Source organism: Drosophila busckii, chromosome X (assembly GCF_011750605.1).
Source record: "Drosophila busckii strain San Diego stock center, stock number 13000-0081.31 chromosome X, ASM1175060v1, whole genome shotgun sequence".
NCBI lineage: Eukaryota > Metazoa > Arthropoda > Insecta > Diptera > Drosophilidae > Drosophila > Drosophila busckii.
This window is the reverse complement of record NC_046608.1, coordinates 822,392-846,496: the sequence shown is the minus strand read 5'-3', so window position 1 is coordinate 846,496 and position 24,105 is coordinate 822,392. Positions and strand designations below refer to the sequence as shown.

General features: G+C 38.2%; 4 protein-coding genes across 5 annotated transcripts in view; 2 read left to right on the top strand and 2 right to left on the bottom strand.

The window, feature by feature from the left end:
• Positions 1–18,446, bottom strand: part of LOC108606339 (rhophilin-2) — a 29,325-nt gene extending 10,879 nt beyond the window's left edge. Inside the window, exons 1-2 of one of the 2 annotated variants that reach the window (XM_017996383.1) lie at positions 18,012–18,446; positions 16,386–16,794 (exon numbers count right to left, since the gene is read on the bottom strand). In XM_017996383.1, coding sequence (XP_017851872.1) covers positions 16,386–16,694 — 309 coding nt within the window. In that variant the 5' untranslated portion in view covers positions 16,695–16,794; positions 18,012–18,446. The remainder of the gene's footprint in view (positions 1–16,385; positions 16,795–18,011) is intronic. The other variant, XM_017996382.1, reaches the window with a different exon arrangement.
• On the top strand, positions 3,310–4,122 carry LOC117134956 (putative odorant-binding protein A10). The gene is made up of 2 exons (XM_033294596.1): positions 3,310–3,593; positions 3,730–4,122. The coding sequence occupies exons 1-2, from the start codon at positions 3,347–3,349 to the stop codon at positions 3,960–3,962; spliced, it is 480 nt and encodes a 159-aa protein (XP_033150487.1). The 5' UTR covers positions 3,310–3,346; the 3' UTR covers positions 3,963–4,122.
• A 719-nt stretch (positions 18,447–19,165) lies between the features above and the next one.
• Positions 19,166–20,569, bottom strand: LOC108606343 (inactive peptidyl-prolyl cis-trans isomerase shutdown). The gene is made up of 2 exons (XM_017996387.1): positions 20,441–20,569; positions 19,166–20,357 (listed from the first exon to the last, which is right to left on the bottom strand). The coding sequence occupies exons 1-2, from the start codon at positions 20,503–20,505 to the stop codon at positions 19,166–19,168; spliced, it is 1,257 nt and encodes a 418-aa protein (XP_017851876.1). The 5' UTR covers positions 20,506–20,569.
• A 451-nt stretch (positions 20,570–21,020) lies between these two features.
• On the top strand, positions 21,021–24,091 carry LOC108606340 (DDB1- and CUL4-associated factor 6). Its single transcript, XM_017996384.2, has 5 exons — positions 21,021–21,035; positions 21,422–21,534; positions 21,601–22,887; positions 22,958–23,340; positions 23,402–24,091. Exons 2-5 carry the CDS (start codon positions 21,432–21,434, stop codon positions 23,771–23,773), a joined length of 2,145 nt encoding a protein of 714 aa, XP_017851873.1. The 5' UTR covers positions 21,021–21,035; positions 21,422–21,431; the 3' UTR covers positions 23,774–24,091.
• The last annotated feature ends 14 nt before the right edge of the window (positions 24,092–24,105 follow it).

The following is a 24,105-nucleotide window of genomic DNA, read 5'->3' as shown; positions in this document are numbered from 1 at the left end:
TGTTGTTGCTTTTACTATTGTTAAAGCTCAACTTATTGCTCACCTCACAATTGCCATAGATCTTAGTAATTTTAGTTTACAGCTCTGTAAACACTTTTATTATTACAAATTTATTAGTATTGTTAATTGTTCTTTCTGCGAGCACTTCACACTTTGCCTGGACAGCGCACTCGAACAAAATGTTGCTATTCATTCAGCCAAAGTTGGTTGGTGGCTGTGTGGGCGGCTCTAAGTACATCATTAAATAATTAACTGCTAATGACAATAGCTGCACATATATATTCTGTTTACGTATGCAATTGGCAAATTGGTCAATAATAACGAGACGCAAATTGTCGCTCAATGATTGCGTATGCGTAATCTGTATAAATAGCTATGACTAACAAGGATGTGGCCACAACTGTTTACAAATATTGTATAAGCATATAGATAATATCATACAGTTATTCAAGCGTACACATAGATAAATTTATGTGGCTGCAGATAAGAACCAAAGATAGCACAAGAGATTTGATCAGGCAAATTTGCATTTGAATACGTTGGCCAGTTGGCTTAGCATAAATGCTAAATATCAGATAATCGATTATTGTTTCATTTAATTCAAGCAGCAATTCTTAATGCATTTTTATTAGTTTCAGATCTTTTTAGGGCGCATCTACTGTACTACTACCTCGATATAATAGTCCACATTAGTTTCATTCACAATTCAGCGCCATTTGCCATGTCACTGATTGCCACTCAAATTATCAGGCGCAATTTTTAATAAACCTGCTCTGCATTATTGTTGTTGTTGTTGTTGTTGTTGCTATCATTATTGTTCTAGTTACAGTGATTGCAACGAAGCACGGAAAATAAAGCAGCAGCAGCAAATGCAAACGCGCACAATTTGTGTGGAAAATGTTGTGGAAAATTGGCATTGGCATTTGTCTGAGCTTCATGCACATGCGCCATATTCTAGTCACTGTTCCCACACTTAAGCTTCCCAGTTAAGCAACAAATCACGTTTGGAAATTGCCATAGAGCTCACTCCACTCCACTCCCATCCATCGAACAGCTCAGCAGTCTGCCAAGGGCGGCGTAGAGAGTCAGTTGAGCTGCCCCACTAGACGATAGAAATGCAAATCAAAATTTTAGCTTAGCAGGAAAACAATTGAATCGCTTGCAATCGAGTTGGAGTCTCTAAAGTGCCGCCCCCACTGTCTACGCCCATGTTGTTGCTGTTGTGGGGGAGCAACTAGAAACACGTTAAGAATGTGCATTAAGAAATGCACTGCACGACTTTGACATACGCTTTGTTTTCGAATCTTATTAGCCGTTGAATGCTTATTTAAAATATGAAAATTTAAAGCCAAGCTCAATTCGCTCACATTCTACAATAAAAAATCATTTGTGTAGTCTCAGGCAGACTTTGCACACTTAAGGCAGCTGCAAGTTGTTGCCAAGAACAATACACTTAATTTATTGGCCCAGAGACGTTCGGTTAGCAATTTAAGTGGCATGCAAGCAATGGCCTCAAACCACTGAACCAACAACAACAGCAACCACAACCAGCCAAGAGAATTCGCTGAGCGCTTGGACATTCCGAGACTCAAATGTGTGTGCATAATACAAAATAATTTCAATGGCGGCAAATGTCAAAAATTTGTACATTTGCTATCAAATACACACACACACACACTCACAAGCAAATAATAACACACACACATGGATAGACTTGAGCTTATTGCTGGTTTATCACGTATGTAGGTGGCTTTGGCATTTGCTTACATATAGACACGTTCGCTTCTCAAGTCACCTGCTGCTGCTTCAGCTGCTACCAAATAACAGTATTTCTTTTGGCTAACTAGACAGTTATGGACAAGCTAACAAGATATTTCAGCGCACGTGTGAACACTACAAGTTTTTTTTTTCGATTTGGTTGTGCTTTCGGCTTTGGCTGCCCCCGGGGGTGTTTCCCCATAATTTGTACTAATCAAGCAAAACATACAACACATTAGCGAATAAATCTGAAGAATGCTGCGCGACAAGCAAGCCCAGATGTCAGTGCTTAATTAAATTAAATTTAATGTCGATAGTGAATGCAAGAGAAAACATTAATTATTATAAATAATTGTTACCATCGAGTTATTTGTATCTTATCTACTATCTATCTATATTGATCAATCTAACTATGATCTAACTATATATTTTTTCTATATTTTGAATTCCTTTACTCGACTACAATTTACGCTTTATGAAGAGTTTCTTATTTATGTGGTTTTCAATTAAAGTTCTCAACTTTAAGCACTTCAGAAAAAGATAATCAAAAATAAATGCATTTCAAAAACAAACAAAAAACTTATTTTACTATAATAATTTTCTTTATTTGTTGTAGTTTTATTGTTGTTACGGCTTATATATTAATTAAAATAAATTCTTCATTGAGCTAAAGACACACTATTAGTTTTTTTTTTTTTTTGTTCAATGCTATTAACTATTGAAATATAGGTAATGCCAATACTGTACGCTTACCATTTGCTCTAATTTTAAAAGATAAGACATAGGCGACTTGCAACTCATGTTGGTCGCTTATGATTTGCACAACACACACACACACACACACAAATAAACAAATATTGTTGTTAAAGTAAGGCTTTTGTTTGTAGATTGATATGAGAATTACATATGCATGATAAATAAATTGGCACAAGCGCACAGTCCTCGAAACGACGTTTGCTTATTAATAATTAATACTTTGTGTTAACGAAGACACACACTAGCACAATAACAAACAAAGATGATATTTATGTGGAGAGTCGAAGAGACGCGTGCTCGGCGGCTAAGACGTGCGTTAAGCTCGACTTACGAAACAGAACAATTCTTGACTAACGGCTACGCTAAGCTGGCCAGCTCAAGAAGTTAGTCGCAGTCAGCAGCAAAGAGAATGAGAGTCTGTGCCAGAATGAGAGAGAGAGAGAGAGAGAAAGAGAGAGCAGAAGAAAGCAAGCGGCGCTCTTAAGAACTTACGCTGAGAACAGAGCAGCGTCTGCTCTGCTGTTGGCTTCGTCTTCTTGAGCGGAAGTTCAGTTGGTTGCGAGTTCTCGGTTGGTTGGTTGGTTGGTTGGATGGCCGACTAGGGAGGTGGGGGGTGCTGTCACAATCATAATTCAATTGCCATTGGGAAAATTGCATTTAATTTGTGCGCAATTTGACAGGCAATGCTACTTAAAATTAGAATAAAATTCCAAACCAAAATTGTTTAGCGACACGCACATGGAATTGGGGACTGGAACAGTATTTGGCCTATAAAACGCGCCGCTTGCTGCGACCAAATATCGAGTCTACTACTTGGCTACCACTTGGCAACATGTCACATTTGGGTTCTGCTATCAAAATGCCACTGGTGTTGCAACTGCTGCTCCTGGCGCTTTGCCAGGCGCATCCGCCAACCACAACCACCAACGCTGCTGTGCCTGCTGCCGGCGAAGTCTATGACAACAAGTTTGACAATGTGGATCTGGACGAGATATTGAGCCAGGAGCGCTTGCTCAACAACTACATCAAGTGCCTGGAGGGACTCGGACCGTGCACCCCCGATGCCAAGATGCTCAAGGGTAATAGCTAAATCTTTTCCGCTCGAATCTCACTTCGCATTCATTCCGCGGAAACAATTTCAGCGGAATTGTATTTCACCAGTGATTTGTGTTGCATCCTTCACTTATTTTCTTACATTGCTCTCCTCTCTTTCAGAGATCTTGCCGGACGCCATGCTAACGGACTGTGAGAAGTGCACGGAGAAACAAAAGTATGGGGCCGAGAAGGTAACGCGCCATTTGATCGACAATCGTCCCGAGGACTGGCAGCGTCTGGAGAAGATCTATGACCCCCAGGGCGGCTATCGTCTTAAGTATGAGGAAACCAAGAACGGCAATAACAACAAGGAAAAAGTTGAGGTTGACATAATGGAGCAGGGTGATAACTAAACCCTCTTCCCGACAAGGGAGAGTTTTTGTTTTCCGCGCATTTATGTGCATATATCTATATCTATATCTTCTATGATTTATTCTCTAGCTAGAGTTGTTATTTTGTTTTCTGCACAGCACCATATGTATACATATATTTAATAAAGCATATACCAAAGCTGCAACAAAATCTGTGAGTTATCGATATATATCGGATTGTTGTTTCTAAAGCCTTAGACGAATGAGAAAGATTATTGTCCTAAATTGATCGATTGTTAATTTATCGACAAGACACACAACATGTAATCGAAAATTAGATTATCGATAACGATTGATTGGTTGGAAAATCAAGCAGTTGACGCTACTTTGAAAGTCGCATTATCAAGACTCCATCTGGACATTAGAGTTATCGACAAAGTATGAAGGACATACCCTATTATCGATATACATTTACAAATATCTATAGTCTTATTTCAATAATAAAAACATTTATTTTAGCATATAGTATTTTTATTGATTTATCGATAAAGCCTTCCATCCAAAAAATACAAATAACATACATAAATAATAAAAATGCATAAACGACTGAAATCCATTGAGTACCTAAAATCAAAAAAAAACAAAAAAAAAAACAATAAAAATTCATGGGCATGATCAACAAATTGCGTGCTAATTAAACTCAGCTATAGAACGTAGAGCTATAAATTTAGTTGTCTTGCCTTTTTTTTCTGTTCATTTCTTTTCTCTCCCTTTTTGTTGCCAAAGAAATTAAAATTTCTATAAATATGTCAAGGCATGCTGTAGATAGAGGCGCATAAGCAAAGATTAGAGTCTGAGAAAGAGACATGCGAAAATTTTGTTGCTGTTGCTGTTGCTGTTGCTGTTGTTTTTTATACACTTTGACATTTTTGTAAAAAATGGAAAAAGGGTATTATGAAGTTGCTCAAATGTATGTAACAGGGAGAAGGAGGCGCTGCAGACCCCATAAAGTATATAAATTCTTCATCAGCTCACGAGCTGAGTCGATATAGCCAGTCCGTCTGTCCGTCCGTCCGTCTGTCCCGTCTTATGACGTGCGTGTTCCTCAAGCAACTATAAGAGCTAGAGCAACCAAATTGGTATGTAGGTGCTCCTATATCCAGGACACTACGCTTTTATTTTATTTTATTTTATTTCCTCCCCCCTCTTCCGCAAATCGAAAAAAACAATATATAAGGCAGTACAAAAATCTTTCAAAATCTGAAATAAATCACAAAATTGCCTATTCATGTTTTCGACCGATTGTGAAAATTTCAAAACGACGCAGGCGGCGGCGTCGCTGCGACGCTACACGAAAACAGCTGTGACGCGTTAGCTGTTTGTGTGTATGTGTTTGTGAGTGCTATGCGTGTGTTTGTTGCGATACCCTGTCAAAGTGTATTTTAAATGTTGGTGGCGCCCAACCTTAACCTGTCCACTTGTTTTAACTCATTTTGTTGGAATGTGAGCAAGAAACACACACGCTGGAGTACAGTGTACATACATTGTTATCAGATGCCCATCTACAGTGGTGTGTTGTTGTTTTTTTAACACAGAAGTTGACGCACCATCAGCCACAACAAAAACAACAACAACAACAGCAACATCAACAGCAACAGCAGCGATCATCATTAGCAGCAACATTATGATGTTAAATTCCGTTAAGATATACACACCCACAATGGCAACAAAGTTCGAAGCTTTGAGTTAACAACAACAACAACAACAACAACAACAGCAACAAAAAATACGCATTGTAGTAGTTTATTGCTTAGTGTGTGATAAAAAGGGGAGTGGCTGCCAGTGAACCCCCTTCAACCCATTGCCAGCAGCATGAAGTATACGCAGCGTATAAATATGCAGAAACAGCCTCCAACCAACCACAAGCAATGCAATTGTCCGCCAATTGCAGTGTTAACTCAATTGCTCAACTGGTCAACAGACAAGCGGCAGCAACAACAACAACAAGTTGAACGAACCCGTTAACATTGTTTGCTATGATTTGGTTTTGGTTTTGGCTTTGGCTTTTGGACAGCCAGTCGAGCCATAGCTTCCGGTTTCATTTTATTTCATTTCAGTCGATGAACATGACCAAAATCAGGCAAAATAGTTAACGTAGCCTCAAATACAGTTCGTGTGTCTGTATATATGTGTGTGTGTTTGTCTCTTTGTGTATGTGTGTGTGCTTCACGCTTTGCGTTGGGGCCTCAATGCCTTGTCTGTCAATCAAATTTGTTGCTGTTGGTTTTCCGTTTTGCCTTTGACTGCAATCTCATTTCCCCATTAACTATTAACCATTATGCCTATTGTTCATAGAATGTGGCATGCAGCAAGCAGCAAGCAGCAAGCCTGACTGCAACATGGTCTTTCCGGTCTTGCCACCACACATTGTGGCGAGAAGCGAATCTATTAAGCAAATCTAATACATAAATATCAAATATCAATTTTGGATAGTTGATTTAAATTTACCAATGATTTTAACAACAAATAAACATTAACTAAAAGGCAAATTGAATAATAATAAAAATGTTTCGTAGTTAAAGTATCGATTGCTGCTTCTTTTTTGTTTTTTTTTCATGTGAATTCACCAATACCAGGATTCACCAATCACCAGGATTATAGCACAAGTAACTTAACGACTTTTCGCTTAGGCATTAATGTTTTCAAATAAGAAGCAAAGCTGTCGTCTATTGGCCTATAAGATCCCAATTCAATTTCACCATTTCACATTTTGGGGGGGTGGGGGTGCTTTCAATTAGATTTTCCAATTATTACATGTGGGGAATCGAATTGCTTTACTTGATTGAAACAAGCTAAAACTGAAAGTTGCGCATGCATGCTTTTGCACCACTGTGCGCAGACGCAAGCTTAAGCAACACACGGGCTAATTATAAATTGTTGTTGTTGGAGCTATAAAATTGCTAGCATGCGTATTATTTATGCCCTCATTACGCACTGCAGACTGAAGTTCAATGCCAACGCTCCAGAGGGGTGGCAGGTAAAGCGGTAAGGTGGGGAGGGGACCTCAGCGAGTAAATCTTGCAGTGCGTTGACATGGGCGGTGGACACTCGGGCGTGGCATGCACTCGCTATTTGGCAACTCACAGTCAGACTCAACACTTGCCACAGCTAAAAATAATAATAATTATAATTACGCGCCGGGCTAAGCTCGTAACGCGCCTGACAATGAGACAAAAAGCAACAAGCAACATAAACAAGCAGCTAAATGTCAAAAGCAGAGACCCAACCACTTAGATTACACAGTCTGGCAGTCAAGACGACTTTAATGTCTGTTACGACAAAGCAAAGCAAATGCAAAATATAAATATAAAAATATTAAAACACAAGAGAGTCAACAGCAAAATGTCATTGTCAACGGGTCGGCAGCGTTTAATAAATAAACTACATAATTGCGTTTAGATTATGCGACATTGCATGCAACGCCTCGTAAGCTGCCTCCTCCGCTCCCCTCCCCATCCCTCTCTGTTCATGCTTGAGTGCACAGCTCAAAGGCGTTGTCAACACTTTTGTTTTGTTACTTTTGCTACATTTTCAAGTTCAGCTTTGGGGCGAGCAAGTGTGTGGCAAGTTGCAAGCTGCTGCTTTAACCTGCCAATTGGCAAACTGCTGATTGCAACCAATTGGATTTCCTGCGAAGCGAGCTCTGACCAGCTTGCTTGCTTATTATGTCCCCATGCCAATTATCAGTTTCCTTTCCTTTGCCTGCATATCATTTTACACAAAAGGCAAGCAACAGCAACAGCAACTGCAGCAGCAGCAGCAGCAACAGCAACAAGCTCTCTGCCTTATAATTGTCATAAACAAATCGCCAACCGGTTTCATTGATGAAACAGTTGCAGCGTGGTTAGCCCAGAATCCAATTGAAATTAGTTTGCACTAGAATTTGACACAACAACAACAACAGCAACAAAGCCACTAGGCCAATGCTTCAAGCTAGTTAACTTGCTGAATAATTGCAAAATAGAAGCTCAGAACGAGTTTCGGCCAAATATTTCCAAAACAAAGTTTTTAAAACTGCATTAAAACTCCATTTCCCTCCTTCGATTAGTTTTATTTATACATATTTCTTATGAATATTACAGTTGGACATGTGCATAACTTAAGGGAATAGCAAATAGATAAAGTATTATGATCTAGTAATGATGATGACTATTCAGTTGGCAACCACTTTGATTATTTATGGCACTCAACATATTTAAAAACAAAAATTAAGTTAAGGTGATTTGAAATTTTGATATTAGTCTCTAATCTATATATCAAAATAATATATAAATAAATGAAGCACTTTTAGAATTTAAGCTTAACAAAGAAAATATAAAAAACAGAAAAGAAAATCCGAAATAGTCCAAACTAAATTCGAAACGATTTCCGAATCTATTTCCACGTATACAAAATTTGACATATTCAACCCCGATTTCAATCCTGACTAAAATACACATATTCATATGCATTTTTCAAATCTTTGTTTGTTTTCATAAAATAGTAAAACATCATTATATTACTTAGTTATGGTTTATCGGCCACAATCGATGTTATAAACTATTGAAATCTCTCTTTTCAAAAACTCACGCTGCTTTCGATCAAACTTTTTGTGGCTTATTAGCCAAGTTTCTCAACGCTTGACCTAGAAATTAGCCAAGATTGCAGCCTTGGCTCAATTACCAACTGTTGGCTTAGCCAAAACCCAAAAGCTAATGTCAATACTGAGCGGTTAATGCTTAATTGCTAAAGCATGCGGCCGGGCAAGAGACATAGCCACATGCAAGCGATATAACGATTACAATTACGACTACTTGAGATTAATGTGATGTAAAAAAGTCAACAAACGTAAGTCTGGGCTTAACTGGGCTAATACAAAGCTTTGGTAATCGCCACATTAACTAAGCTGCCAACAATTGCAGTGCTTTAAACATTTTTTAACTATTTACAACAATATTTTCTTTGCCAGCTGGCGTAACTTAAACTCGAGCCGTGTTTTTTTTTTTTTTGTTTATTTTGGGAGTTTTTAATGAAGCTTTTCGATTGCCTAGTTCAACTTTGACTTGGCCCTAAGTCAAAGCCAACAACAAAAACATTTTTCCCAGACGCTTTCAGCTAATGAAACGTTAACAGACACAATGCAAAATGCCGCTACTTGTTTTTAACTTTACATATCTACATAAGTATATATATTATTTTTCCCTTTCAGATTCAGCTGTAGCTTTTGTTTCGGTTTCGGTTTGGCTTTGGCTTTGGTTTGTGTTTTATTATTGTCATTGTGGTTTTTAGATACTTTAGCTATGGTAAACATTTTGTTTTGCACTTTTCCAACATATTAAATAGCACTGGGGTTATTGACATGCATTTAAGAGCAGCTGACATTAACCACAGAGCCAAAGCCAAAGCCAAAGCCAAAGACGATACTATTAAGAGTCACTGTTAATGAGCGTGACTGCGCCTTCAGCTACAGACTGGGACAAATCTAAATGACAATTCTAAAGTTATGCGAATTGGTAAATTCGTCTTATTGTTGTCTTGGAAATCTTCTGAATATAATTTGATATCATTTGAATAATAATAGTTTAATTTTAAGTATGTACATATATTGGGTTTTCGAATTCGTTACATTCTTAGCTTAAAGCGAACCGTGTAGAGACTCTCATCTTCGAGGTGAGACCTATCAAGCTATCGATATTATCGATATCAATTAATATTAATAAATTGGTATTAATAAAGTGGTACAGACATCGATTTGTTATATACTCTTTCTATTTTAATTCACCACCATCATTTATCCTCACCGGATGAATTAAATATAAGACATTAATGAAACATTTATAGGTAGGCATTAATTAAGCTTAGTGATTTTCCATGGTATTGGTATAAGATCGGACACAGAGCATAATCGATCATTACTTTCGAGCTTTACTTTACTTTGTCTGCTTGTCTGCGCCGGGCTAGTCAAAGCGACTAAGTATGCACTTAATGCGCAACGAAATTTAAAGTCTACGACCTTGATGACTCATTGTCAGACCTACATATGTATATACAACACCATAAGCTTTAGCGGACTCAGGTCTATAAATGATAAGCTCAATTTGCTTTGCAATTTATTACAACCCAAGCATTGCTGCTTTAGTCAAAATTATTAAGTAAATTCAGTAAACAAATTTCGTATTTATCGGTATATACGTATATTGAATTTGTTGTGTCATTTGTTTTCGTTAGACGTTATCGTAAAGTGCATTTAAGTGTGTGGCAACAATGTGCTTAACTTTCGTAATAAGGTTAAGCAATCGATGCGTAACAATAACCCAAATTAGCTGCCACAAGCAGCAGCAGCAGCAGCAGCAACAACAACAACAGCTAGAACAATTAAACAATAACAAAAGAACGCGTTTATACATGTAACGTAAGTTCGATAAGAAAATGAAAATGTCAACAAAATGAAAATTAAACAAAGAATTCGATCGCTGACAGGCAGGCCAAGGCACCCATAGGTACCCCTCAAGTATTTTCCTCGAATCTGATAAACTTCAACCACTACACACACACACATACAAAGGCATGAGGCCAGCCATAAATGCTGCTACTTGCAACGTTCTTTTCTTTTTGATTCTGTGTCCATTTCCAGTTGCATTGTTGTAAGGCGGCGGCGGCTATCAGCTTAAATAACAAACTGCGACAGCTTAGAAAGAAGCAGAAAACTACTTAAAATACCATTTTAGGAGCGAAACTCTTTGACTTAATCAGCTGACAAGCTGAGAGAAGCACAACCAAAATAAAAAAAAGAAAAAACACATTTCGAACTCTCATTTCAGTTTTCCTAGACATTAAACAATATTTATTGTTGTCGTCAACCTAAAGTCGCTTAGAGTGTGTGATAACTGCCATTAAGGTTGATCAAAAGAACATGTACTCCTAATTGGAAAATTCTAGACAGGAAGAGCCATGAAAACAAAGTGTTTGCAATTAAATCAATGCTAGTTTATTTATTTTATATGCTTACAAGCACGCATTGGAATTATATATATATTTATATTGTTATTTAATTCTTAAATTTAAACTCAAACCCGCTAACGAAAAATGTATACCCTCCAAAAATTCAAGCAGTCAACTTCACTCATTGCTTTTAATAAGTTAATTAATCTGAAATTAAACCATTCTTCAAGATCTAGTTTATAATAATCGTTAATTTGTATTCATTATTCTCAAATTATATTAAGTCACAAATTCAAAAGTATATATTAAAAGTGAATATATTTTCAAGCACCATCTGGAATAAAAATTTAACAACAAGACCATATTTTATCCTAAGGGCGAAAAATACGAACTATAGCCTAAAATGTATTTGTGTAAACTGTGATAAATTACAATATTTTTTTTTATATTTATTTACAATTTATGTATTTAAAGATAAGAAGTAAGTTCTATGGCTACGGGAATGATAGAATTTTCACATGTAGGGGATATTTACCACTCCTTGGGTGACCTAAATGGAAAGTGGAGAGAGTGATGTGTTTGATGATGGCTGTTGTCAAGAAGGTTAACCAGTCTCTCCTTGTATTTTAGGCTATACATTTTAACCTAATTTAAATAATTCTTCAGGTACACTGGGCATTCCAAGGTTCTGGCTATTCACATAGTAAGGTGCTTTGATTAGTTTTTGCAAGGTGATTACGTTACGGGGTGTCTATGTTTGATGTTGAGACTGTACCCCACAACTATGTCCATATAGGCTTAAGTACCGCTTTGTATAGCAGGACTTTGTTTCTAAGGCTCAGCTGGGATCTGTAGCCCAGCAGCCACCTCAACTGCCGAAATTTCCGACTGAGCTGCTTTCTCTTTACGATATGCTGATACAATATTAGCACCCATAGCTTTAAAGAACGTTTGAAATTTTATAGCAAGTGTAACAATGTCTATGGTATATCGAATATATAATATATATAAACAAGCTTATAAGCATTCATACATACATATGTATGTAAATGTAAATCAATTAAAATGCTAAGACTACGCTTATGTATATATGTATATATCTATATGCATATATATATTCATATGATGTTGTCTGCACACATAATTCGTTTCACTTGCGCTTTTCAGCTCAGTTGTTGTTTTTGTTGCTGCTGTTGCTGTTGCACTTTTCACGGATAAGACTTTCGTATTGGGTCGAGCAACAAATATTGTTGTTGTTGTTGTTGCTGTTGTTGTTGTTGTTTGAAGCACGCACTCACCTGTTCGGCCAGTTTGAACGCACACACATATGGACACATGCATGAATATAAATACAAGATCGAACATTGTATGCGCTCAGTTTCCCAACTGCTTTCTATATATGCTCAAAGTTGGAACATCACAAAAAGCAGCAGCAAGAGACAGAGAGAGAGAAAAGGAAAAGAGAGAGTGCGAGCGAGAGAGAGCAACGCCATTGGGCGTATGTAGAAAACCAGAGTGAAATTCCTTGACCAGACCGGACCACACTCAATGGGGCTTACTTGGCTTTAATGCGGAATCGGAATTGTTAATCACCAGCTCAACAACAACAACAGCAACATGTGCATCTGATTCAGCATTTCTTTATATATATTTTTTAGCTGTTAACTAGGCTAACCTGTTGTCTCTTGTCAGTTGCTTCCCTGTCTGTCGCTTTTGCAACCCCGCCTCCAGTCCCCTCTCCTCCCCTCTCCCCACCACATAACTTTGGCGTTATCTTTTTTGGGCGGTGCGTGTTCGTTGCGCAACGCACTCGCCGCCGCGGCAAACAAAATTTCCCTCCAAATGCCCAAAAAAGAAACAACAAATTTGCATAACTTTGTATTTGTTCGTTGTGTCTGTTGTTGCTGTTCATTGTACAATAGGAAATGGAAAAATGTTATTTCAAAATATCACACCCGAAATTGTTGCAAGAAAGTCATTTGCATAAAACAAACAAATATTTTACTCTTTTGCATTATTTTCTTGTATTTTCATTGCCACAAAAAACAACAAAAAACAACAACAAAAGTTGCGTGTGAGCTTGAAAAAGAAGATATACTACTATATCTAGTTGAAACTTTCTCACGATCTGTATGCGTACGCAACGAAGCAGAACTGGCCTACAGCTTGTAACTAGGCCCAGTTTACATGCCAAAGATTCTAACTTTAAAATTTCAGTTTAATTTCAAAAATTATTTCCAAGCAATAAATTCAAGCGCTGCATGTTCAACAAATTTATGACAATTTGTGGCGCTGGCAAGCGTGACATTAAATTTAGTATTTTGCTTTGTTTTGTTTTGCTTTTGGCCCAGTTAGCAAAAGAGCGTAGTATTAATTGCATATTTATCTAAATATTTATTGCAGAAATCTAATACTATGTTGATAAAGGTTTCTAGGAAATAAAATTGTTTGCCAGACTCTAAAAGTTTGAAGCCCCGAAAAATTAAAGCAACAGAGCAAATTACACCTCAATTCCTCAAATTACGCGAGTTATTTTAAGCATTATTTTCTTCAGATATATAGCAAAAAATCAATTTGTGGTATGAAAGAAAAAAAATGGTTAACAAAACTGTTTAAGTAAAACAAGTGAGCATGCATATGATTTAAAGTTTTCAAAAACATATTTAGTATAATGTAAGCTGCGTTTATATGTAAGCTGCCCGGGGTACGCCCTACTCTAAGTAAGTTTATCTAGTTTAGCTTTCGATCATAATGTAGTAGTCAGCTAGTTAGTTAGTTAGTTAGTTAGTTGCGTTATTTAATCGGTACGCAGCTGCTAAAGCGGCTATTGCAACTGTCAAGTCGACTTAGAGAAATACTACGGCTATGAACGTTAAACTTTCACCCAAGCGGCATGTGGCATGTGGCATGTTGCAGGTGGCAGTTGGCAGTTGGCAGTTGGCAGGTGGCAAGTGCAAGGAGGCAGGATGAGCCTAACTCAAGTTGGCAGCCAACAGAGGCGCCGAGGTCAACTTGGCTAAGCTTAAGGTTCAGGCACATTAGCTGGCTTTTATGTAAACTCATGGCCAAGACTGGCGAGAGAGCGGAAGGCAGGGAGGCAAGGAGGGGAGCTAAATCTTTAAAGTCACGCTGGCTGGGAAAGTGGAAAAATCTTAAATCTCAGGCAAACATTTAATTATGTCTAACGCTCGTCTAGCTAAATGCAATTCAAATATTTCTCTTATTGCTCAGCGGATAAACAAAAGCTAAGCAAACAAGCCCAAGCAAATTTTTAACATATTTTTACCAAATTTGTATTTTTTGGTTTTTTCTGTGGTATAATCAGCATATGCAAACATTAGCGCTTGAGCTTCAGCTCACAGATTTAGGCGCAACATATGCAAATTTTATACAAATATTTGTGGGTGGGGCCAGAGAGAACATTGGCTGTTGATCGATTGTCATTTTAATGAGCAACAACAAGCAACAAAGCGTCAACCAACAAATGAAAGTTGCGGCGCATTAAAAAATTATAAAATAAAAGCCTTTTGCGCTTCGATCATTAATGAGCCAAGCAAACTCATTTCAAGCGAAACACTGGACTTGGCTTTAAGGCGTTGGCCTTAACAAATCCGAATTCGAATTCGTTTTCGAACTCGAATGTAGAAAATGCAATAAAAATTGAAATCTGCTGTAGCTCGAATACTCTTCAAATCAAAATTATTTGATATCATGCACTTGGAGTTGCTAATTATTAGATGACTACAATTCGAAATCAAAGTGAATTATGTAGAGGCGTTACTTTGTTATTTACTATTAACATAACTATTTAACTAGTATATACATAAATTTGTATATTTTTATTACACCTAATTTTGAATTTAGTACTTCGCTCTTGAAATCAAATAGAGTATGCCAAAGCAATCAAAGCGTGGCATGCTTCGGATTTGCGCTGCCTTTGCATATTTTGTGGGTGCAAGACGTGGCGAATCGACTTGATTGAGAATGTATATGTATTTGTGTGTGTGTGTGTTGATTGCTTTGAAAGCTGCCGCCCGTGGGACACACATGTAAGGGCCAGAAGGCAAAAAAATATAAAAACAGCAGTTGCACCCTAATGACCAGTCGACAATGACAGCTGGCAAATGCCACAGAAAGCTGCAAGCTTTATGGCCGAGAGTGCTTGGACAGTTTTCATTAATAATTTAGTACGTAGCGCTAAGATATCTAGTCTATGAACAGCTGACAGCAATAGCACAAAGACCCAACCAAAACACAATTTTCCCAACAAATTATGAGCCGCAAAAACAAAAAGGGCCAATCATTCTTTTGGCCAGACTCATGACACGCCAAACGTGGCGGCCAAGTTAGGCCAACATAGGTCGTGAGTGCACCAAGAGCTTTTACCCATGGAAACGAAGAAGAAGAATGAGAATAAAAAGAAGAAGAAGGAGCAGCTAAAGATTGAAATTGTACAGCACTTGAGATGCCCCTGAAAAATTTGCAAGCATTTGTCTTGACTTTTTTTTTCAAAAAATTATATTTAAACAGAACAAAACAAAATTATGTTTAACTCTGAAGTAGACTCGCTAAACAATATTTCACTGAATTTCATTTCAAATTCCCATTTAATTTCAAATATACAGCTTATAAATTATAGATTTAATTATATGTATGCACTTTTAACAAAGCCAAAGTATAGTTAGTAGATGCAACAAGTTCTTCATTATATTGCGGGGGATCCGAATATATTTGCACATCAGATATAATAAGCAATATCTACATAATGCGCATGTTTAGGGGGCTCTTGAGAAAGGTGTGGCCTAAGCCAAGGCATGAGCCCAGAAGATGAAGATGAACATGTCGACCCGACAAACGACCCCACAAAACAACTAAAAAGAAGAAAAGGTTACGGCATAATCACAAACACAATACATACAAACTCACACACACACACACACACACACACATACAGCAGTAAATTAACACTTGTAGGACTCATGTAATAACAGCCGAAAATACATGAGCGGAGGGGGGAGGGTGATCGAGCGCGCACACACGCTTCATGTATTTTTTGCTCAGCGGATGCGGCGAGTTCTTCTTTTTTTTTTTATTTGTTGTTTTTTGTATGATGGGGGATGGGAGCAAAGTTCTATAAAATCAACGTTGCGTGCTAAATACAAATTTCCACTTGACGCTCATTTTAATAGCGCCCTCTCTGCTCGTGCAGTGAATTATAGTGGTAAACAAAATTAGTAAAAGAGTAAAAAGTAACTGAATTGTAGCACAGACTTATGAAAAAAAAATTTAAAGCTGTTAACGCTCAGCAAAAGTGACAAACACGAAAATAATTATGTACATTGCTAATTTCATAAAGCGTATATAATCTTAAAGCACAAAATTGAGAATAATAACAAAAAATTTTAATTAGAATGCTCTCTTAGCAGGGTGAGGGGGTGAAGGGTGGGCTTAAGCTCTAGGTAATCCATAATCGGGAACACTTACGCGTACAAAACAGAATGGCAATGCCTGTGGCAAATCATCGACATCATCATCGTCGTCGTTATCGTTATCGGCGTCACGATGCTGCTCATGCTCATTATCATCCGCAGTTAGCGCAACCACGTTCTGTTGCATCTTACTATTTGTCTTTGTTTTGATAAGGTCTTCGCTAATCACCGCCGTCGCCGTCGCCGTCGCCGTTGCAGCAGATCCAGCGTTGATTGCAATTGTTGTTGTTGTTGATGATATTGTTGTTATTGTGTTGCTGTTGTTGTTGATGTTGATGTTGTGGTTGCTTGCAGCTGCATTCATTTTGTAGCAAACTGCACGTTGCGTTTTACAATTCAATTATTTGTAGTTATTTATATACATACATATAAGTTTTATGCACTTTTATATGAAGCGGTAAATGCTAAATTTAATTATAATTAAACATTGTACATTGGCTTTTAATAGGCGTGAATAAAAAGTTAAACTAGCGCTCTCTCTCTCTCTCTCTGTCTGTCTCTATCACTGTCTGTCTCTCTATCTCTCTCTCTCTGTCTCATTCACAGCGAGAAAATTTCACTTTTTTCCGCGGGGAAGTTTTCATTGAATTGCCATTTAATATAATTATGTTGGCAAACTAAATGCACAGCTTCATTTAATTGAAATAACAATAATAATCGTAAATGCAGTTGCTGTTGTTGTTGTCATGTCTTGCATTGGTTTTCATTGTAATGGGAAAGTTTATCTCAAGTACTCTTCGTCGCTTCTCGATCGCGTTACGCTTTTCTGATTTATTTCTTGGTTTTGCTTTTTGTATAGCCAACTTGTAGCTTCATTTGTTTAATCAACAACAATTATTTCAATATATACATATGAATATCAGCTGAACATAAAGACTGCACTAAAACTCATCACAAGCCAAGTTAATATGGATGTTGTTGTGCTTGCTAAGCCTACGACCCTCTAACCCTCATTCTACTTACTTGTATTTCTTTTGTTTAGCTTGGTTCTATTATGTTTGCTTTAGTTCTTCTACTCATCGTTGTTGTTGTTGTTGTTGTTCGTTTTGTCGCTTTCTACAATGAGCGCTGGCATTTAGCAAATGTTCGTGTGCAGCTTTAAGAATCTGCAATACCAACAATAACAACAACAATATAACTGACTTCAAGTTCTATGACAAGTTTATCTGTGTATGTGTGTGTCTGTGTGTGTGTGAGGGGGAGGCAATGGCAGCAGCTTCATGTATTTGAGAGCCGCGTGACTAAACAGGTTATTGTTGTTTTTGTTATTTGGAGTTTTAATGCTCGTTTTTTGTTTTGTTCTCCTCAATTTGAATGAACTCTAATGCCAACAATTGGCACAAATACATGTGCATGAACACACACACACACACACACTTACAGCTAACTTTTGTTTCACTTGTTGCTCTTTTGCGCTATTTTGTTTTTGTCTGCTGGTTTACTTCTTCTCTGCTTCATTAACTTTTCAACCAGAGCAACACAACAACAATAGCAACAACATTCACCCAACATAAAATTTAACTATCTGTCTATATATTCTCAGTTTGCTTTTTTTGCAATCTTTTTATGCTTATTTAAACATTTGCATTTGGAAGCTGAATTTAGTTGAAACATAATTTACCTTCCGCTGTACACACACACACACACACCTAACAATAACAACACTTGTTACCCGTTACTTTTTATTCGTTATTTTTTGTTTTATGTTCGCTTTTCGTGTGTTTTTTTTTATTATTATTGTATAAACAAAAGATTTCTAATTTGTGTATGACACTCGCACGCTCATTTGTGGCAGCAGCAACAGTGCTTTTATTTAACTTGGTTTTATCTAATGCAGTTGCATTTTCCACAACGCAAACATAACAATTGCACTTAAAAAAAAATTAATTTATTGAACACGCACGCGCAACAAATTACCGCTTAGTTTCAAACAAATCGTCGCGATATCTCCACTAATATTGTTAACAATAGTCATTAATAACAATAGTCGCACTCAGCACGCTTCTTACTTATTGTTGATCAATTAAAAAATATCCGCGCTAACAGCGACACAACCTGTGCCTTCAACAGTTAAAAACAAAAAAACACAAGCAACTGCTTTAACCGCTTCTTAGCGGTTATCAGTTTTAGGAGCATTGCTACTTAGCGGTTAATAGTTTTACAAGCACCGCTACTTAGCGAGTTATATTTTCAGAAGCACTGCTACTTAGCGGTTCAGTTTTTAAAAGCGCATTGCAACTTAGCGGTTAACCGCTTGCTAGAACTGTCATCCAGCATATTTGTTAAGTTCCAGCACTAAGCATAACTAAGTTCCAGCCAACTGCGCGCGTGATATTTAAAATTAGACACAAACCTTTGTCATTGAAGTCATTCAAACTTCTTAATTCATACATCTGATTAAGTGATTTTGCCACTGGATAGTAAATATAATACAATACAAAAGTGTGGTAATTCTGTTGACCTGTTGACATTACTACCATTTATAAAGCCATGAAACCCATCTGTGCGCTCTACTTCAATACAAAATTTGGGAAGCTCCTGGTATTCCATTCTTATTTTATTTTTCAAGATCAAAATATGTATAACTGAAATAAATAAATTTGACTATTTATAGCTTTTATAATATATAAATGCCCAAGTATGGATATAAAATTGCTAAGAACAAATGAAAAAAACACTGTCAGCCGAAGTAACTGCTAATAGAATTCAAATTCAAATTCTTAATCGTCAATAACATTTTATTGAAATATATAGGTACATGTAATTTAAGCGCATTTATTTCAACTCATGGGTTTTTTCTTTGACCAAGTTAAGTGGTGCGCCTTCTGCTGCTTTTTTTTCTTCAACAGACTGAAGGCGTGCTCTACGCGGTGGATCTGTATTTACATACTTGTTCTTCAATTTTTTAGAAACAATCACGGTGGCCTCATCAATGGCCGAGTGTGCTAGTTTTAAATTGTGCTCATTGGCCAATACTTGTAGCATTTCATGCTGCTCCTTGCTGCATTCAATGCGCATTTTAAACGATATATCAGAGGTCGCTACAAACTCACTAAATACTGTTCCATAAAGCTGCTTAAAACGCAACACATTTTCAGCCTTCTCCTTTTCCACGTCCAATTTTATTTCCTTCTCCACGCCCACGCCAACGACACGATTGAGTTTAATCATCTCATCGATAATATGTTGATTCTGTGGATCCTTATTTAGAGCACTCATTATGGCAGTACGCGCTTGATCATAATATCCCATGGAGGTAAGAGCCCGTCCTTCATGTATCAATGCCTCCCATGGTATTTTGTCTTCCGAAAAGCCTCGCATGGCCTGCATCATAATACATACGCGTTGGGGTATATTCAACTTGTTACAGCAAATCATAGAATTTGTATAGAGATGTATTAAGAGAGTCACTTGCTTGTGCCTCTCAAGATCGCTGCCAAGCGAGCAATAATGCAGCTCAGTGATACCAATTTCAAAAAATGCCACTGCATGGCAATAGTTGGCGCCCTGCATGTGCCTCTTCCCACGCATATACTGAATCTGTGCCAGAGAAAAGACCTTGTCAAAGCTGGTAGACTGTATGGGTTTTTTGGGCTGCGGCATGCTGATCACTTCGTATCGAAGTACTTCGATGGTGAAAATCATCACCAGCAAGGGTTTGCCTTGCGGCTGAGGTTTCTTCTTATAGAATATGGCACGCTCTTTGGGATACATAGACCGTAGCAGCACCTCAAATTGATTCAATTTAAAGCCGTTGCCAGTACGATAAACACGTGGCTTTTTCGACCTTATTAATTCACGTCCCTCGGCTATAAGATAGTGTGCGTTAGCATTTGCTGGCACCTTGCCCAATATCATTTGTCCTGAACGCAATATGCGCTTCAAAATGTTTTCACTAACGCGCACTAAACGCAACATCGTTGGCTTTGAAAACTTCACAGTCTTCTCCGTATCCTTTTCAACAAGCCTTCAGAACGTTCCAAGAAAAAATTAATAAGAAAATAAAATGGTGGACTTTGTTAAGCAAATAGTTAATTTTCGTTATCTTACGTTGCTTCTAATTGACCATTTGACTCCAAGTCACTAGTCTCAGCCATTATGTCTAAAACTTTCATATACTTCCAAGAAACGCCTATTCTGTACAAAAATGACGGCGCGAAAAGTAACTTAAATATTAGAGAAGGCTACGTGGCCGATAACACAATTTCGATAATTATATGCAGAGTTTGAATAACGTTATTTTTGATTTAGCCAGTGCAGCCAAATCCAATATAATAACGGTAATAAGCTGCAGTAATATTTAACCATATATATTTGTTTAACAATGTAATTGCTTAGTAACGATAAGGTCCTTGTGCAAAAAAACACGAGCAAAGGTTTTAAATAACAGTGTGGCCAAAAACATCGATGGAACATCGATGGTAATATCGATGTTGAATATTATACATCAAAGTTTGATATTCTTTCTGAACATCGATACATCGCCGATACATCGATGCCGTGTCAAACATCTACTGGCCCTCGCAAATAAAAATAAATATTGAATTGTGTTTGTGTGCCATTGTATTAATTGTGATGTTAGACGGCAGCATAAAATAGGTAAATAGAAAATAATATCCACACAGCGAATAAATGTCAATGTCAAGTAAGGCAGACAGAAAAATAAATAGATTAGATAAAATTGCAGAGAAAAAGCTTTCACGTATAATATAAATGCAACAGAATAAAGTTTAAACCGTTTTGTTTTGATTTTTGTATTTATGTAATTATTATTAAATTCTATAGCCGCACATATACATACACTAGCGCAAAAATAGCACAAAGAAAATGCAATGATTGAGTAGCTTACAGTAAGCTCTTTATAATGTGAACATCCTACGCAGGTACAAAACAGCACCCACTTCAACCCCCACCCCCAAAAAATCAGATACAGAAATATAGATATGCATACTATATACGTATGTGTATATGTAAATTTGCACAAGCTAACAGTCCTTTGTTAATATTTTAATAAACTTGCTCTGTTTATAGGGCGTTCCAAATGAGCAACTTGGATCTACGTCGTAACGTGCATCAGTGCATCGATACGTTTCCCTATCAAGATGGCACTGCTGCATTCGCCAATTTACAGGCCAGCTGTAAAAGTAAGCTGTATACTTATACATATTACATTCTTTACCCTTTTTTTGATAAACTATAAATCGCTATAGACTCGCTGGATTTTGTGCAACGTTTGGAAATACTGAACACATTTAAGTTGCACAATGGCTGTGTGAATACGGTTAACTGGAATGCCAGCGGCACGTATTTTGTATCCGGCTCGGATGACAATCACCTAGCCGTAACTGAGGCCAAGAGTGGGCTGATTGCAGTGCGCGCCAAGACGCAGCATAAGCGTCATATCTTTAGTGCACGTTTCATGCCCCACTCCAATGATCAGGCGGTGATATCATGCTCCGGTGAGGGCATTGTGCAGCATACGGAATTTCTAAGAGCTTATGGTCCAGGCACAAGAAGCACCGAGGCGGCCCTAGTCGATGAAAGCGCTTTCAGAGGCAACATATTTGACTGTCATGCCTTTGGCAGCACTTACGATGTATTGCCAATGCCGGATATCTCGCGCACTTTTCTCAGCTGCGGCGAAGATGCCACAGTACGCTGTGTGGATATGCGTGTAAATGACCGTTGCGAGGATAGCATCTGTGACAAGCATGTATTCATTACAGCACCATGCGCCGTCACCGCCATGGATGTGGCGCCAGTTAATCATTTCAAACTGGTCATTGGTTGCTCCGACTCTATAGTGCGTTTGTATGATCGTCGCATGCTTAGATCCGGCACAGACAGAGAGCGCATTACTTGGCCACTTAGGGCTTTTCCCATACCCATGAAGTATACACGACGTCATTACCGTCCCACTTGCATCAAGTTTAGCAGCGACGAGCAGGAGGTCCTTGTCAGCTACTCCATGGAGCAAGTGTATCTATTTGATCTGCGGCATCCTGGCTACAGCGATCAATGGCTCCTTAAGAGCGGCTGCTATACGCCGAAACTAAGACGTGACGATGATCCGGAGCCGCAAATGCCGCGTCTACGTTTCCGTGGCGATTGGTCTGACACAGGACCCAACTCTATAGCAAATGTGGAACACGGCCAGAACCGTTTGAATTTAGGACAGGCGCGTCCGCCCCTAGAGCCCGGAGTGCTGAGTCGTCTAAGCGATGAGATCTTTCGCATGCTTAACTCACAGACGCGTCCCCCACGTGTGTCTAATGGTAACAGGCCCCTGCCTCGCAGGAATCGAAGCAGAAGCAACAGCAATGCCAGTGGCAACAGCCCCAGCGCCAGCAGCAACAATTCCTGGCAAACTGCAGTCTTGCGCACACTAGAGAATCAGAGCGAGACGGCAACAAATGATCAGAGTAGCGCAGTCAATGCTGAATCACCGTCAACTTCGAGGCGAGCACCACCGACAGAGTGCAATGGTGATTGCCATGGTAGGTTAAATACTTTTGTGGATTAAAATCCATTCAGATAGTTTCTTATTAACATTTACTTATTCCACAGTGGCGGCAGCAACTGCAACAACATCTGCAGGCGTCTCTGGTAGGCCTGGAGAACCAATTAAGGATTGTGCTTTTCCGCTGACCACCTTTGACTATGTAAAGATGATCTTCAAAGGCCATCGCAACTCACGCACTATGGTTAAGGGCGCCTGCTTCTGGGGAGATGACTTTGTCATGTCCGGGTCTGACTGTGGCCATATTTTTGTCTGGGAGCGTAAGACGGGTAAAGTGATCAAGACACTTCTGGCCGATCAGCGCGTAGTAAATCGTGTGCAACCGCATCCTACACTACCTTATATGATCAGCTCCGGCATAGACTACAATGTTAAGCTCTGGGCACCCATTGGGTCTAAGGCCATCTTTGATCCCGACGCCACAGATAGTGTAAGTACGCAGCTAAATATTGAATATTGAAAGCTTTCATATATGTGTTATCCCTTTGCAGCTAATGAGGAACAATGAGATCATGCTGGTGGAGACACGTGATACGATTACAGTACCCGCACAAATTATGATACGCATCTTGGCCAGCTTGCATCAATATCGACGGCTCATGCATCCAAATGGTGCCCACGATCATCATAGCCATAGCCATAACCCCGATGCACACCTCACCGCTCCAACTGAGCCAGCTCCAACTGTTCCCATGGACATAGATGACAACCCTGTAACTGCTGCTGATCCAAATGCTGCTGCTGATCCAAATGCTACTGCTGATGCAGATGCTGCAGCTGATCCAGATGCTACTGTTTCACGTCCGGTTGCTCTTGATACTCCCCCTCCAGATCATGATAGTAATAATGATACTAACGTCTAAATGTCTAGTCAAAATATGTGAAGCTTAAACCAAAAATTAATCTTAGTTCTTGTATATACCTTCCAGCTTTTTAGTCACTTGTTCCATGAACTCCAATTATTTTCGTCTCCTACACATTCCCCACTTGCACACACTTTCATTGGGCGCCGGCTAACTTATTTAAGACTTAAACATATTGTTCTTTATTATTATATTATATAACGAGTGATATTACGTTATAACAAAGATTTGTTCCTTTTGTTAATTTGTAAACTAGCCACCAGGTGCCATTAAACTAAAGCAAATTATTTCTATGACATATATGTTTATTTTCTTCATTATTCGACATATTA